Below are 15981 nucleotides of genomic sequence, written 5' to 3' on the forward strand. Positions count from 1 at the left end.
CATAAAGATTTCCTTTCCTAAATACATATATTTATTAGAACAAATTAACGTCAACGGCACTTCAATTCACTAATAATTTTATAATTAAGTATACATTACAAGTTAACGGTTTCTAAGATACATAAACAACATTAATAAAATGGCGGATGCGGAGATCTTCGTCCCTTTGGTGAACTTGGTCGTGAAGGGCGGATTATTCCACGTGAATTACTAGTGTTAGGTTTCTCCTTGGTATTGTTAAGTCTGAAATAGATATCATACATGATACACTTAGCATTTGCACCAAGGCGATTTTTTAAAATTTTTATATATTAATAATTAATTCCAAGTTGTGTACACATACTTTGGGTAGTGGCTTAGAACAAAACTTGTATTACCTACTCGTTAGTTAAATACACTCAAAACTAGATTGCTGATATCTCAATTTGGACCTAATAACGTGTGTAAAGAATGCAAAATTTATAAAACTCATTGGGCACTTTCGAAGTTCATTTGAGACAAACACCTTAACACGTTATTTATCTCTTAGTATAGCGATAAACACACCTATGCTCTTCAATAATAGCCTGCTTCGATCCAATAGAACTCGGTCTAGAGCTGATGTTTCGACTCTGCTTGTCTTTAACAGTCGTGCTAGAAATAAAAATTTAAGTAGGTAAGTAATAATATGTCCTAAGCAGGTAGGATAGAAGTTTAAGTGGATCCTCGTAACATCGAGGCTTTAACATTAATTTAATTAGTAGAAAACAAATCTTCCTAACAAACCCACAAAATTAAACATTTAAAAAACAATGACAGAAAATAAAAAAAAGTATTTCGCCATTTTGGATTTGAAATTTATCATTGCGTACACTTAGCTTGATTTTAGTAGTCAATCCCTTTCATTTGATACCCATAGTGAGGAAATTGTTAAAAAATATGTTATACGTCATTTTCGCCATTCAAAAAACAAAATCAATTCATCCGTTCGGCAGCTACGATGCCCTGTCATTTTCGCGTAGGGGGTTAAAAAGCGGCGTTAGGATTTTGTCTTTCATTCGAGGGTACCCAGTTCTTGCTGAAAATATCGTGTGGAAACCTACATGTGTGCTCCACAACGCGTGTTAGTCTGGCAATTCGCAATTAGCCAACTCCGTGAACTACGTCATAAACTCTTCTAATTCTGAGACCTGTGAATTGTGATGGGTTGATAATGATGCTCGAAGTAATAAAAAGATATTAACCTTGGTTTGTCACAGAATTTGTTGCAGCATCTCTCTGTTGTCATTGTTTCACGGAATCTTCTCTGGAACTGGAATGGTGAAGAAATAGTCAACCAAGTAGCCTCGGTCGAGATACGACTTCGGCACTGGTTTACGCTTTATAATGTACCAACCTATTCCTAGGTACATACATCTTTTAAATGTAAGAAAAATCGCAGCTCAATTATATCCACCTTATGCCACATTTATAAATAAAACTTATCCTTGAAGAAAATACGGCTTATCCTTGTTACAGCGGACAGACCGATCAGGGATTTCTTGTATTCAGTTAAATCGTACCGAAATAGCTAGATCATCTCGTGCGCCGCGCCCGCCTTGTTCTCTTCTTACGGTTTAGCGATAATATCGTTTCACGCCTTTTTTTTCCCCATCAATAAAATGACAATGTAATATTGTACATGTAGTAATATTGTTAGCTTATAGGTATATTTTAATAATTGTCTTTTCATTATTTGGTTGATAATAAAAGAGTTGTTTTCATATTATTACTGAAACCCCGCCCCGGCTTCACGTAGGTGCAAATACTTAAAAACTTCTGTGTAGAGTGAATAATAATACAATTCCGAATTTAATCTGTTTGTAGTAAAAAAATAAAAAATAAAAATAGTTTATTTCGGTATGAAACAAAGTGGCATCAATATATCGCTGAAGCCTTCTTTTAAGAGTAGTATTACTACCCCTGTGTCAGAAGACTCCGCTCTTCCATTACAATTAAAATAAACTTAACAAAATACATTAAAATGAAGGTAGGTAAACAAACAAAATAAGAGATACAATGATATACAAAAGGACAGACATGTTATAAAGAAATTTAAATGATAATAAAAAAGAAAAAAAATAACAATATACAAAATAAGTATGCGTGTTTCTGTGTATATTTGTGTGTGTATGTTTGAGTGTGTGTGTATGTATGTTTGTGTGTGCGTGATCAAAGTTTGTGTAAGACAGAATTTGTGAAAATTCACGATTGATAAATTCAATTTTATATAAAACGTTCTAATAAAGATTCCACCTCATCATAATTTAGTGATAAAAGGTACTTATTTAAATTTTTTTTGCATTTATGTAATCCTAGTGGGTATATTTTAAGTTTCCTGTTAATAACGTTATACAGATAGTTTGATTGCGACAAGTATTGTTTCCGCGCAAAGGCAGTTTTGGTTTTAAATGAATTAGCTGCACAATATCTATTTCGTTTACTGGTAGTTATAAACGGTAAAGTTTTGTGCCTTCTAAGAACTATGCTTGAAATATAAAGCTTTCTTACAGTAAGCAACCCAGTGATGGAATAAAGTTGTGAAGTAGAAAACAAATAAGGTTTAAAGAGCATTACTTTTAAAAGAGATCTTTGGGCTCTCTCTAGCTCCAGAAATTTAGTTTTGGCTGCACCACCCCATACAGTAATGCAATTAGATACAACTGATTGGGCAAGAGTTAAATAAACAGTGTTGAGAATTTTTTTTGAAGCTATATGCCTGAGATATTTGAATACCCATATTAATTTTCTAATTCTATTGGATACTAAATCTATATGAGCATACCAAGTCATACGGTAATCTAGCATCACACCGAGGTACTTGATTGTTGAAACTTGATTTAAAGTTGGGCAATCACAATTGGCATCACTATCAAACCTTGCACAAGTATGTATTTTTATTTCAAAATTTTGAGCCGGTTGTGTACGTTTACAAATACTAGAGCACATGAAATTTGTTTTTACGGTATTTAGCGTCAAAAGATTCGAACTAAGCCACTTCGAAATGTTCATGAGCCCTTTTTCAGCATGATTGCGAACATCTTCCCAAGAATTTCCAGTGAAAACAATAGCAGTATCATCTGCGTAGGAAAATACGTGGCCATTTTGTAATTTCAGGTTGCATAGTTCATTAATGTAAAGCAAAAATAAGGTTGGCCCAAGAACACTACCCTGAGGGACTCCATAACAAATATCTATCTCTTTACTAGTACATTTATCAATTCTCACCATTTGGGTACGCTCGCACAGATAGTTCCGAAATAGGGACAATGGCGTACCTCTTATACCAATGGATTCCAGTTTTTGCATAAGTATGGGCACTGAGACGGTATCAAATGCTTTTTGAAGGTCAAGAAAAACTGTGATACATTTATTATTGCTATCCAACTGATTCACGATTAGAGCACTAAGAGCTGAGACAGCGTCTTCGGTAGATTTACCTCGTCTGAAACCGTATTGCGAGCTGGATATAATGTTAAATTGTTTAAAATAATTTTGCAGTCGAATATTAATTAATTTTTCTAAAATTTTTGAAATAACTGGTAATACTGCGATCGGTCTATAATTATTAATATCATCAGTACTTCCCCCCTTATGGACCGGTGTTATAACGGATTTTTTTAAGATTTTAGGAAAACAACCCAAACCAAAGCAAAGATTGACAAAGTGCACAAGTATGGGAGTAATTATGCTGCTTGCAAGTTTTATAAATTTAGTTGGAATATTATCCCAACCTGGTGCACTTTCCGTTTTTAGACTCATTAGAATATTCCCTACTTCATTAGAATCCGTGTCAAGGAGACCAAATGATGAATAGTGTGAATAAGGCAATGTTACTGAGTCAGTTGCTAGATATTGACGACTATCCAGAGGAACGCTTTCCGCAAGTTTTTTTCCAATACTCGCAAAATAGGCATTAACATGATTAACAGATTCGATAGGGGTGGACTTAATATTTAGTAGATTTATACTTTCATTGTTTTGGTTTTTTAAGTATGTAAATTTTTTTATATTTTTCCACAGATCTCTATAATTTTTAGTTGATTTAGCCAACTGCTCTTTTTCAAAGTTTCGTTTTAGTTTTTTAATCAAATTATTGCAATAATTCCGATATCTTTTATAAGTATTCTTTAAATTATTATTTGTGGGGTCAGAACGAAGATCTTTCTGCAATTTGTTTCGGTGCCTTATACAGCGCAAGATGCCTGGAGTTATCCACGGTTTAATTATTCGCTTACTTTTCGGAATCAGTATATTTTTTGTGTTTTCATCTAGAGAATCTTTAATTTTATTTGTTAACTGTTCAATAACTATCTCAGGTCTATTACAAGATAGAAGCACCGTTATGTTTTTATTAGCAAGACTCTTAACAGCTTCATTGAAATCTATAATTGTTTTTATTTTAGAGCATCTTGTTTCTGTATTTATGTTTGATAAGTTTAAAAGTATCATAGAGTGATCAGTAATAGTGGTATTCAGTACAGCTATAAATGCACTTAGTTTAGTGTTGTCCATTTTTAGAAGGAAATGATCAAGGCAATTATTTTCTCTTGTTGGTAATGAATGCCCCGGAAGTAGTCCATGGAGGGTGCTCATGTTTAGGTAATTTATTCTATTATTGCGTTCATGGCCATGTTCTATAAGTTTTGGAATAATATTTATATTGATATCACCTGTAATTAATATATTTTTATACGATTTTATCTTTTCCAAATGTACGTTAAGAGATTCAATAAAGTCATCAGCGTTGGTCTTAGATGGTGAACGGTATATACCTAGAATTATGTAGTTATTATTTAAAGTTATTTGTAAGCAAGTGGCATGTAATAGTTGTATTTCATTAACTTTAGCTTTATGTACTTTTCTAATATAGGCAACCACACCATCATTTTGATTTGAGTTCAGAGTAGTTTCATAGCTAGTGTAATTAGGAAGTTGTGGTAAGGGTTTGCCTTGGTTCAGCCAGCATTCAGTTAAGATTACAACATCAGATTCAAAATGTAGCTGGGATAAAGACACCTGCAAATCGTCCAAATTTGAGTAAATACTTCTAATGTTTTGTGTAATAACCGTAATATCTTTCTTTTTTATGCAAATATGTTTAGAAATATCTACAATATCACATTGCACTGAGTGTGCAATTTCTGCATGGTCTAAATCTGTTTGTGTTAATAGTGTACTATTCATTATTAAGATAAAATCTAGGTCTGAAGGAAGTAGCTATACTTGAGAAATGTTTAATGGAATACAATTTGTCAAATTGCAGTTCTTTTAAGTTTGATGATTGAATATTGTTTATGTGATGGTACGTGGATAGTATTTTGATTGAATGAGGTGTCGTTTTTGCGTTATTTTGTATGAATTTGTTTGATGTGTTAGAGTAAGTTTTGTCGTTCTGAGAGTAGTTATAATAAAAAATGAAATCTAGTATCATTGGATGAAATACATTCTTAATTTGTTGTTTACTTAGGAAAAACATAAAAAGCACTAGCAGGCATAGTCAAATTTTTTTCAGAAGGTATGATATTTGAGTTTCATTTTTTATTGTTATGATAGGAGAATTTTCATCCTTTCTCACGAACACTTTGCCATAGGCTGTCCAACAAAATCGGTATGCTTTTGTTCTCACCAATTCGCGGGCAAGAAAGTAAAGGCGGGCCCCTTTAGGGGTGAGTTGTTCAGAAACAAATATGGGTGTATCTTCTGAGGTGCGAAAACCTAAATGTTTGGCACACAGCTTCGATTTATGTTTCACGTTATAGTTTTTACACATCTTCAATAAATCAGTTTTAAATATAGCGGACGAAGTCTCTACAACAATAGGTGTATTGCTTATATCCTCTCTCTTGCCACGCACTCTGTATATATCTTTAATATCAGATACCGCAATACTCGTACCAACGGACTTCGAAAGACAGTTCACCATTTCAATTAAATCTTCTTTGGTCTCGTTTACCTTTTTTGGCACATTTTTTATTTCAAAGTTGGCTTTCCGGTTTCCCCTTTGAAGATCTTCTAATTTCTCTTCCAGAACATCAATGTATTTTCGGTCTTCCTTAGCTTGAGATTCCAATTGCTCAATTTTTGCCTTAAATTCCTCACACTGCGAAGTCAGAAATGCGATCGTATTCTCAATGTTATGATTCGATTGTTGAATATCCTTAAGGGTGGGTGCAATTTTCTTTAATTCTTGTTCTTGCACTGAGAATAGTGATTTAATCATATTTTTCATTTCTTCGCGGAAAATCGAAAATTCGGAAGTTAAATCCTCATCGCGTTTCCTTTTGTTTCGAAGGGAAACAAAATTAGGCGGCGTGATATCCCTATGGCCGATATCTTCAATATTGGTTTCTGAGAACGATTTGTCCATCATATTAATTATTTTGAATATAAAATAAAAGCAGAAAAAAGTAAAATAATAATAATAATAATTGAAATAGAATAGTTTAAGTTGAAATTCAATTGTTAATTGCAGCACTGAGTGTTCATAATTGTAGTTAGTTCAGTTACATATCCATTCTTTTGTGTATCAGTGACACTGAGGTACCAGGACGGCAGGCTGGCTCATTAAGAGCTGTGTCACTAGCCGGTAGAGATCAATGGAGGACTTCGGTTGTATAATGGCGGACAGTGCGTTTGTTGGCGCTCGCGCACCTTCAACGCCTCTAAACAAGATGGCTTCACCAGTGGGCGGAGTATATCTGTAATAACGCCAGTGCTGTGATGGCTGCGCTGTTTAGGGGCGGCTTCTCGCTTACCAATGTCTGCTTCAGTACAGCTCGTCTCTTCACTATTTTTGATCTCCTAATATTTTGATGTCAATTTTGAGTTTATTATAATTTTAAATAAATTAATTAAATTTACTAGCGCTACTTTAGACACGTCTGCTCGTGAACGAGATCCGAGGGAAGAAGGAAGGAAGTATGTTTGTTTCTTGGATTTTCCATAATGTGCATTTTTTTTTATTCCACTACAAGTTAGACATTGACTGCAATCTCACCTGGTGGTAGGTGAAGATGCAGTCTAAGATGGTAGCGGGCTAACCTGATAGAAAGTATGGTAGTCATATCCCTAAAAAGAACGCGACATCGCGACGGAACACTAAACCGCTTAGCGGCACGTCTTTATCGGTAGGGTGGTAACTAGCCACGGCCGAAGCCTCGCACTAGACCAGTACAGAGATAATTCAAAAATTATAAATTCACAAATTTCCCCTGCCGGAAGCGAAACCGGGATCTCCTTAAATGCATAGCGCTCACCGTTAAGCCATCGAGGTCGCCACGATGTTTTAGACTTATAAACCTTTCTCTTGAATCACTCTATCTATTGCTAAAAACTGCATTTAAATCTCTTACGTTGTTTAAAATATCTAAGCGTAGACACAGCGGGAGCGACTTTGCTTTGTACTAAGTGAGGGTTGATATGATAAGTATATGAAAACCTTTCAAAAATATACCTTAATGCTGTTCAGCATATCACCCTGCGTCGCCAGAGATCGTTCGTCAGATCGCACAGACGGGGCCTGGCGAGGGTCTGGCGGAGCGTCCCGCCGGGCCCCCAAGGATGCGGCACCGATCGACCCATATCTGGGTGCTGTTACTGAGAAAAATAAATTCTCAAAAATGTCAAAATACTCAAAATTGTCCTATGCTTATCTCAGCGCCGTGTGGGGACGGCGGATCAGAATACCATTGTCGCCACCCCTGTCGGGTGTCGTACGAGGCGACTAAGGGAATATAACGGAGAACGGGAATCAGCGGACTACTACCATCTACTGCGATCGCCAACCCGACTGCCCAGCGTGGTGCTTCTGGGTAGACCCCCCGTTAGAAGAGGCTAGCAATTGACTGTCAGAGGATATTGATGATTCTTATCTACAAGGAAGAGCAGAAAAGGATATCACTAGGTACTCAATTCAATATTTCATCTAAAAATTTTAATAATAAATATTAATTTCTGCAGTAAATGGCAAGCATTTGGAGCAAAATTGATGTTTTCGATTTTTCGGCTGATCTATTACATACCTAGGAACCTAAGTTTCATTAAAATCAATAGGTTTTATCAGAACTTATCATCAAACTATAACATCATAAATCTTTCTTTTTTCCTTTGCAAATTTTTTAATAAGAAATAAAACTTGCAACTTGTTCATTTCTGCACAAAGTACATTAGGCAAAGATAATTATTAAAAAACATTCATCAACAAAACATAGGTATTTTATTTTCTATCTACATCTAAATCACATTATTGAACAAATCATTTAAGCTAAACTAAAGCAAAATTAAAGAATACTCCAACAAAATTTACTTTAAAAATTACATAATGTAATACTGAAATTAATATTCTCCATTACATTATGTTATAGGCACATTTTTTACATTATTTACATGACATACTTAGTAAAATTATAAAATAAAAGTTAATAATTATATAAATAACTTTTACTAAATCATTGTAGAAGCTTTATCATCTGTGCCTGTTAAAAGCAATGAGACTAAGTTTTCTTTTTTTTATAGATATTTAGTATAATTTCTTTATTTATCTGAATATTTAATTAACAATGTTGGAAACAACACGTTTTACACAAAATTTACTGTATAATTTTTATAGCCATTCTAATTAATTTTGAGAACACATGTAATTCAAGCGACAAAATACATTTAACTTTTAATAAAGGCAGCAGCAAAATGTATTGCCAATGCCAATTCTGCTGTACACAAATCTCTTATACACACCTAATAGATAGGTATAAACGTAGTCCTTAAGATTTTCACAATGTTCTTTGTAAAATAGGACAGCACTAGTTTTAGCGTCTGAAAATTAAGTTAGGTTTAGAGAATTTTGTACAAAAAAATTGGCAACAATCATCCTTTAGTAATTTTGTCACAAGAGCCTGGAGCCTGGACACATGTCCCTGCTTATAATGTGTCATATGTGCAAACAGTTATAAAGTTTGTTTGTTTTCTTGGTAAACCAACATAATTATTGAGGAAGATTACAAGTTATTTTACAAATCAATACAATAATCCTCTAACAAAAACAAACAATCATCACACTATAGTTCATTTTTATTTACGTTTCATAATATGTGAATATTTTTTTCATTACTTCTTATGACTTGTAAAGACTGCTTTAAGATGAAAATTTTATTTGTTTTCATTTACTTTAAAAAACTTGTTTTTTTTAACACATCTTGCAGGCTTGCACTAAGATAGCAGGACATTAAAAGAGTAAGATAGTAGGACTAGAACAATATAATATGATGTTATGCCTGGTATAAAATGAAGAGAGACACACTGATGACCGTCTTCAAATATCTTTATCATGTGTTATTATTTGTATCTGTCATGATAATGTAGTCAGCCTGGAAGGTGTTAAGAATTAGGCACAGCATCTTCTTATAACTCAGAGCTTTTTAAACTGTTATTTTCACATTTCGTTACTTTGAATTTAGTTATTTTGCACTCATCTAATAATCAATAAATTTTAAAATACAAATTGCTGCCTGTGCCAAATCACTGTGTGTAAGGTAGGTTTAGGTAATAATAAATACCCAAAAATTATTCAAACTACTTAAATATTCTTCACTTGTGCTTGTTTGTTATCTTCTTCTTCCTTCTTGCTTTCTATTTCCTTAACATTAGACTTAAGTAATTGCCTTCTCAGAACCGTTGGCCCAGCAAAGGTGGCTGGAGTTGTTTTTGTTGCTGGCAAATAAACTTCATATGTTTTAAAATATTTGAGTATATTTTCTACATCTTCCACTTTTAACTTATATTCAAAAGCAATTTTCTCGGCCGTAACTTCCTCAGGGTTTGTTTGGTGAGAAGATATATAATCTATGGCATGTCGCAAAGTGGTTCTACCGTATGGAACCTTTTCAGGTTCCTTTAGTCCAAAATCAAAGTCCGGCGGAGCCTTGCGATCCTGTGGCAGCAGTCGTTTCGCGCTTTGTCCCTGCTTTTCTTTAGTTACGTCGTCTTCGGGTCGACCAAGTGAGGTTACATAAACATCTTTCAATCTTTCATCGAGTTCTGGATCTTTTTGAGCAAGTTTCACATCTATGTCTGGATCCACTTCTCGTATCCTCTTCAGCTCCTCAACCGTGGATGGATAACTGGGTGCAACGGTTGGTTTTTCTTTGGATATCACCCGGTGAGCTCTATTTTCAATGTTGAAACTCTTAATCGGTCGCATTGCTTTGGATACTAACCCACCCATCTCATGTGGCGGTAGTTATTGATACGATTCTCTTAGAAAATTATCTCATTTAATTATTTTAAAATACAACCAACATATTATTATTTTAATCATTTGCTCAGTTTATAGTTTGAGGTTATTTCGGAATTAACAAATGACAATTTCATAACATTTGACATTAAATTTCAGTGTTGGCAGTTCTTATTTTGAAATCTTCATAAAAGATAGGGGATAGGCTTGGATAGAATAAAAAGAATAATCCTTCATCACGTGTGTCTCACTCATTCCTAAAAGGCTGAATCGATTTTGATTAAATTTTGAGTGTGTGTTTGAGTGGAATGGGAATGTTTGAGTACCTTGTAGGTAGCGCGGCGATATGATTCTAAATTCTCCGAACTCCTCAGCTATTCTAAAATGTTTGATTAGAATTCAAATATAATTTAAACCATAATTTTAGAAAACATTTCCAATATGTCTACTAACATTTTAACCTTGACAACTCTTTCCTGAGATTTGTTTTTGAATCTAGAGTTTTGTAAACTTCCACTGGTGTAGTATTTGTAGCTCGAGATTGTTCGCTCATCATTCTGATGATAGGGGGGCTCGGGCTGCGACCAAGGCGACGCCGTTGTTGAGGTTGCGTTGGACTTTTGGGAACTATAGTTAATTTATAAAAAAATAATTTAGGTTTCAATCATTGTAATTTTCAAATATTTTTTTATTTCACTGAATATTTCACCTGTGCTGAATGTTGTAGATGACAGCTTTGTTATATTGCCAGGAGCTGGACGTTCATTGAAAGCATTTGGTCCTCGAAAAGAATATTGTGGTTTGACTACAATTGCAGAATCCAAATGTCTTCTTCTTTGATCGTGGGACAAAGCAGCTCTTTGATCTTTTAACAACGTTGCTCGATGATCATTATACAAAGTACTCCGCATTAAAATGTTCTGTAAGCGAAATCCATATCAAAATAATAGAGTTTTTCATTCATTGCGGTTCTGTATCCAACTAAAGAACACTATTATTAAGTCTTCGCTATACGTCCGTCTGTCTGTGTCTCAAGAACCTCAACAGATAGTTGAAATTTTCAGAGTCAAATCAGAGTCAAAAAAACACAAGATAATATTAAAAATTAAAGGAGATCCTCACGCAAGAAATTTTTTTTTTGCTCGAACTTAATGGAATATTATACATATTAGTTTGTAGTGTTTCTTTTTGCAACTCGCAATTAGCACGTTTACTATGTTTAATTAACAGTTTACTTTAAAACGTAGAACTCTCGTTGTTTAAGACTTTTATTGACTAAACCCAGTAATATAAAACAAGCATACCCGAGCATCATCTAATGTCCTTGCAATTGGAGTCTGGCTAGTATGAAATGTGGGGACATTAACGTATCCACTGCGATTGTCATTGGATACCTAAAATTAGAAACTTTTGAGTTTAGTAAAGGCACAAATATCATACATTTGAATTATTTAATTACGAGTATATTAGCTTTTTCTTGTCGTTTTGCGGAATTAACTCTTGACGATGGTCGCAAAACACGAGGTTCACCCGATTCACTTCCACGTCGTGATGGCACGGTATCACTTATGTCGCGTGATATTCTAGAAATTAAACATTTAATTACTTTTCTTGAAAAAACCTTGAAATAGCCTCACAATACAAAAATAGTCTTACCCTTTTATAGGATTTTTTTGTCCATGGTTTATCTTCTTCTTCGATCCGGATTGGGTGTTTTCAGGCAGTTCGAGTCTAAAGTTAAAAAGTTTTATAACAAAATTATAGTACTGTTATACAATACTACACTTAGCAGCTACTTATAGTCCGTCTGACTACAAATATTTAAATTTACGATTTGTTCGGATTTTTTGCCCAGTGCTCGTTTTCTCTTGACATCCTAAATGTGACATTAGGCATATGGATATACCTTATGTTCGGGTTTAACTATAAGTTATTAGACGTTATTTAAGTTTATGAATGCTTAATATTGGAATTAACAGAAACAATAATTATATATAATTATAATTACCCTTTGACAGGAATTTTTTTCCAAGTGCTCATCCTCTCGTTCCATCCGAACTGTGGTTTCTCGATCGTTTTACCAGGAGCTGCTTCAATAAATTAATTTTTTTAAATATTATGAATGTCAATTGTTAATTTATTTACATTAAAGAAGTAGAACTAACCAAATCAAACAAAACACAACATTTATGTGCACAGAATTTATTTGGCGCTATTTTTGCACAACGCACTGCCAACATCCATAGTTTATCGTAACAAATTTTAATGCATGGCTTACAACAAAGATATTGTTTCCACAATGGTGTATTTATTTCATTTCCTTGACTATTACATTCCTCTATTATGCTCCTATTTTTAAGGACACAACCTTTAAAGTGAGTCATTGGCTCTATAGGTTGGACTGTTAAATCGCATGCCGTGATAAACACTTCTTCCACGCCATTTTCAAAATTCTCTGCATACAAATAAAAATGGCGTTATTCATTATATATAGTTTTATTACTGAATCTTTAAAAAAGTACTGTATATTGGTAGTGCGTTATACAAGTTACGTGGGCAGGGGAAAAACTTTCAAACTATATCAATCTATTTAGGTAAAAAAATGTTTTTTTTTTAAACTAACTGTTGCTCGCGTTCTATGTGTGTGTTTACTAATGTTTTTTTTACGAATTACGTGGGAACCGTTTTTTCTCTGATAAAAAGTTGCTTATGTAACTGAACTACACCTTTCAACCAACTCTATGCATAAAACCGGTTAAATTTTTCGTTGCTTAGGGTGGGAAAGAAGGACAAACAAACACATTCACATTTGTAATATGAGTTAGATAGTCTGTCTGAATTTTCAAAAAAAAAATAAGAAAACCGAGAACAAAATAGAAAACAATATTCCCGTACCTTCTCTTGCTTTGGATGCGTGAGGCCGTGTTGGTGCAGTAATATCTGATCGAGCTTGTCTCTGCAGTGGTGGTGGTGGGGACGGTGATTTGGTCAACATCATTGGTCTTTGCTTGCGAGATTTATCAGCATTGGAGTAAACACCAAACTCATGTGTTGGCATTTTATCGACATCATGGTAATTGCGTCTCCTGCCACAAACTTTGCAAATTTTAATTGATTTCAACAAATTAAAGTTACCATTCAATTCGACTGTTAAAAAGTCTTTCACCTGTTTACCTATATAAATTGCCTTGCTTAATTAACCAAGGTTCCAATTCCTCCAGCCATCCCTACAATACCAAAAATGATGTAAATGATTTATATAAAAAATTGTAAAACACCAAATATTTAATTAATTTACCTGCTGATGACCAATAACTGAACCAGGTCTACATATTCTCATCCATGCTATAGCCTCGTGGGCAGTCATACGATAATGTTTTATTAAATAAGAACCAATCAGCGATCCAGTGCGACCCAAGCCTGCCTAAACAAAAATTTCATAAAAATCTAAAAAACGTATTTCTAAGTATTTTAAATATTTTACAGCAAATGTTAAATTATTTTTCAGAAATTCAAATTCCTGTACCTTGCAATGAACAGCAATAGCGCCATCACATTCCTCACTAATTTGTAAAAATTTTAATAATATGTGTCTTGGTGGACATGACCCATCCGGAAAAAATAAATTATAATGTGTTATTCCTGCGTTCATGAATCTAAAGAAAAAACATCTGGTTGAAACATTAGAATATAACGCATTGCAATTAAACTTAAAATAATAAATAACTTTTACTTACACATTGCCATCATAAAGATTTTTGTTAAGTCTTATAACAATTTTCACATTATTGTCTAGGAAATAATCTATATACATTTCCGGTGGATGGTATAGAGATACACAGTAGTCCACAGGTCCGATAAATGCTAAAAATTTACCTATATTTACAGTAAAATACCTCAGTTACTGTCTATTAATGTTCATTTGACACTTACCAGGTAAAATCCAGTTTAGATCCCCGCCTTGTATTTTGTCTAATCTATCATATTCTACATAGTTAAAATCTTGGAAATTAAATAATCTTAAATCTCGAGCTTTAGCAAAACCTTGCAGACAATCAAGTAATGAAATTGTGTACGCTGAGTCACCTTGTGTAGCATCTTGAAATGGTCTGGAGCAAAAAAATATTAGCACTAAAATACCGTTTGCAATACCGATGAATTTATTTTGGGAAAGAGGCCGACCAAGATCCAAGAGCCAAGATCAAGAAGAAGATTTCTTGGGATAAACAAAACAAAAGGATGGTGTATGGACTTATACAGAGGTGAAAGAGAGCGCCATGGATGTAATACATTGAAGAGTTACACGGACAAGAGCTCAGCTCTTAAAATAAGGAAGATAACTTACCTGTAACTTTGTCCGTGAACCAGTAAAGGCTTCAAGGCGTCTTTCGGTTGTAAACTCAGATATAACACACCGTAACATCCTAGTAGAAAAGCAGCGTTGGCCTTTTTCTTTGGGTCTATAGAAGTATATTGAACAATACACTGCTTATTTAAGTATAATTTCAACTTTTCGTTTAACAATTTACAGTATTTGAACACGCATCCTAAGTTTAAAGGCCCGAAGTCAGAGTAATAGTTTTCATAAATTAATTCGTCATCTATGGAAAAATAATGTGTATCCGCTGTGTGCTTAAGAATTTTCCCTTGTCTCACTGTAGCAAAATATAATACATTTTTTATATATTCGGTCATAAATAGAATATCTGAACTACGAGACATAGCTTGTTCTATTTGATGAAGAGATAAATTAATTAAAATCGATTACACATGTTCACTGTCAATATAAATGAAAAACATTACGATTTTTATGTTTAATTAAACATGATTTTATAATAATAATGGAAACGTTTTAAAATAATAATTAATTAATTTTATCGTATATAACTAAAAAATAAAGTGTGATATCAAAAGGCGTCGACGGGTATATCGATTTTATTTTTAAAATATAGCGCCTGATGTCAATTAATAAATATTGCCTGATATATTCAAAAAACTCTTTATTCGTGAGGAGGTTTATTATAAAGCACTACATCATCTTGCTTTTTGTCGTATGTACAAAGTGAAAATGTCAAAGTTACAGAAGTGCTACAAAAATAGGTAATCGGGCTACTTAAAACAATCAAAACGAATTGATACAAACATTGAGTTACATATTACTAGCTGTTGGCCGCAACTTTACTTCCAAAACTTCACAGTATATTATTTATTGCGAGTAACTCTTGCCTCAGCTTTTCCGAGATAAATATTATCTTATGTCCATTGCTATATGTATGGAAAACTTCATCAAGATCTTGGATAGAAGCAGGCGTTACTTTGCGGAAATCCATGATATATTATCAAAATTAAGCTTAATTTGCTATACTCCGCGAAAAGCAGGAGAATCTGTGTGGTGTAATTTATAATTTCTTCCACACAGATCTGCTTTTCGCGGAGTATAGCAAATTAAGCTTAATTTTAATTCATCAAGATCGGTTCAACGGTTGAGCTAACCTAGGTAACAAACAAACAGAAACACTCGCATTGATAATATGAGTATGGTGTACGCTGGAAATATTTTTTTATCAAGTGCCTAAATACAAAGTTTCATGGTTTTATCCTTGTCAACGATGAACTTCCATACAAACTTTCATCCCCTAGTTTAACCTTTCAGAGCTTTTTTTCGTAGCTTCCGGGTGCACACGATATATATTTCGTAATTATATTACTTACCTATTACTATATGAGTGAAA

The 15981-nt window shown here is 33.7% G+C and overlaps 2 protein-coding genes across 2 annotated transcripts; both read right to left on the minus strand.

Moving 5' to 3' along the window:
- Window positions 1-111: 111 nt before the first annotated feature.
- Window positions 112-15003, minus strand: LOC120624153. The gene is made up of 18 exons (XM_039890529.1): window positions 14595-15003; window positions 14183-14358; window positions 13987-14125; window positions 13776-13905; window positions 13548-13673; window positions 13424-13476; window positions 13145-13335; window positions 12528-12704; window positions 12258-12336; window positions 11906-11980; window positions 11721-11832; window positions 11554-11643; window positions 10959-11169; window positions 10703-10876; window positions 7475-7617; window positions 1224-1291; window positions 547-633; window positions 112-243 (listed from the first exon to the last, which is right to left on the minus strand). Exons 1-18 carry the CDS (start codon window positions 14969-14971, stop codon window positions 132-134), a joined length of 2520 nt encoding a protein of 839 aa, XP_039746463.1. The 5' UTR covers window positions 14972-15003; the 3' UTR covers window positions 112-131.
- LOC120624146 (protein NDUFAF4 homolog) lies at window positions 8218-10388 on the minus strand. Its single transcript, XM_039890516.1, has one exon. It carries the CDS (start codon window positions 10238-10240, stop codon window positions 9593-9595), a length of 648 nt encoding a protein of 215 aa, XP_039746450.1. The 5' UTR covers window positions 10241-10388; the 3' UTR covers window positions 8218-9592.
- Window positions 15004-15981: the final 978 nt, after the last annotated feature.

Source organism: Pararge aegeria, chromosome 1 (genome assembly GCF_905163445.1).
Source record: "Pararge aegeria chromosome 1, ilParAegt1.1, whole genome shotgun sequence".
NCBI lineage: Eukaryota > Metazoa > Arthropoda > Insecta > Lepidoptera > Nymphalidae > Pararge > Pararge aegeria.

Bases quoted from the DNA above. Each gene is read 5' to 3' on its own strand.
- LOC120624153 (XM_039890529.1), bottom strand. From the start codon at position 14,971: ATGTCTCGTAGTTCAGATATTCTATTTATGACCGAATATATAAAAAAT. The intron at 13,906-13,986 runs GTAAGTAAAAGT...TTTTTTCTTTAG, and splicing joins AATCTTTATGATGGCAATGT to ATTCATGAACGCAGGAATAA. The intron at 10,877-10,958 runs GTGAAATATTCA...AATTAACTATAG, and splicing joins ATCTACAACATTCAGCACAG to TTCCCAAAAGTCCAACGCAA.
- LOC120624146 (XM_039890516.1), bottom strand. From the start codon at position 10,240: ATGGGTGGGTTAGTATCCAAAGCAATGCGACCGATTAAGAGTTTCAAC.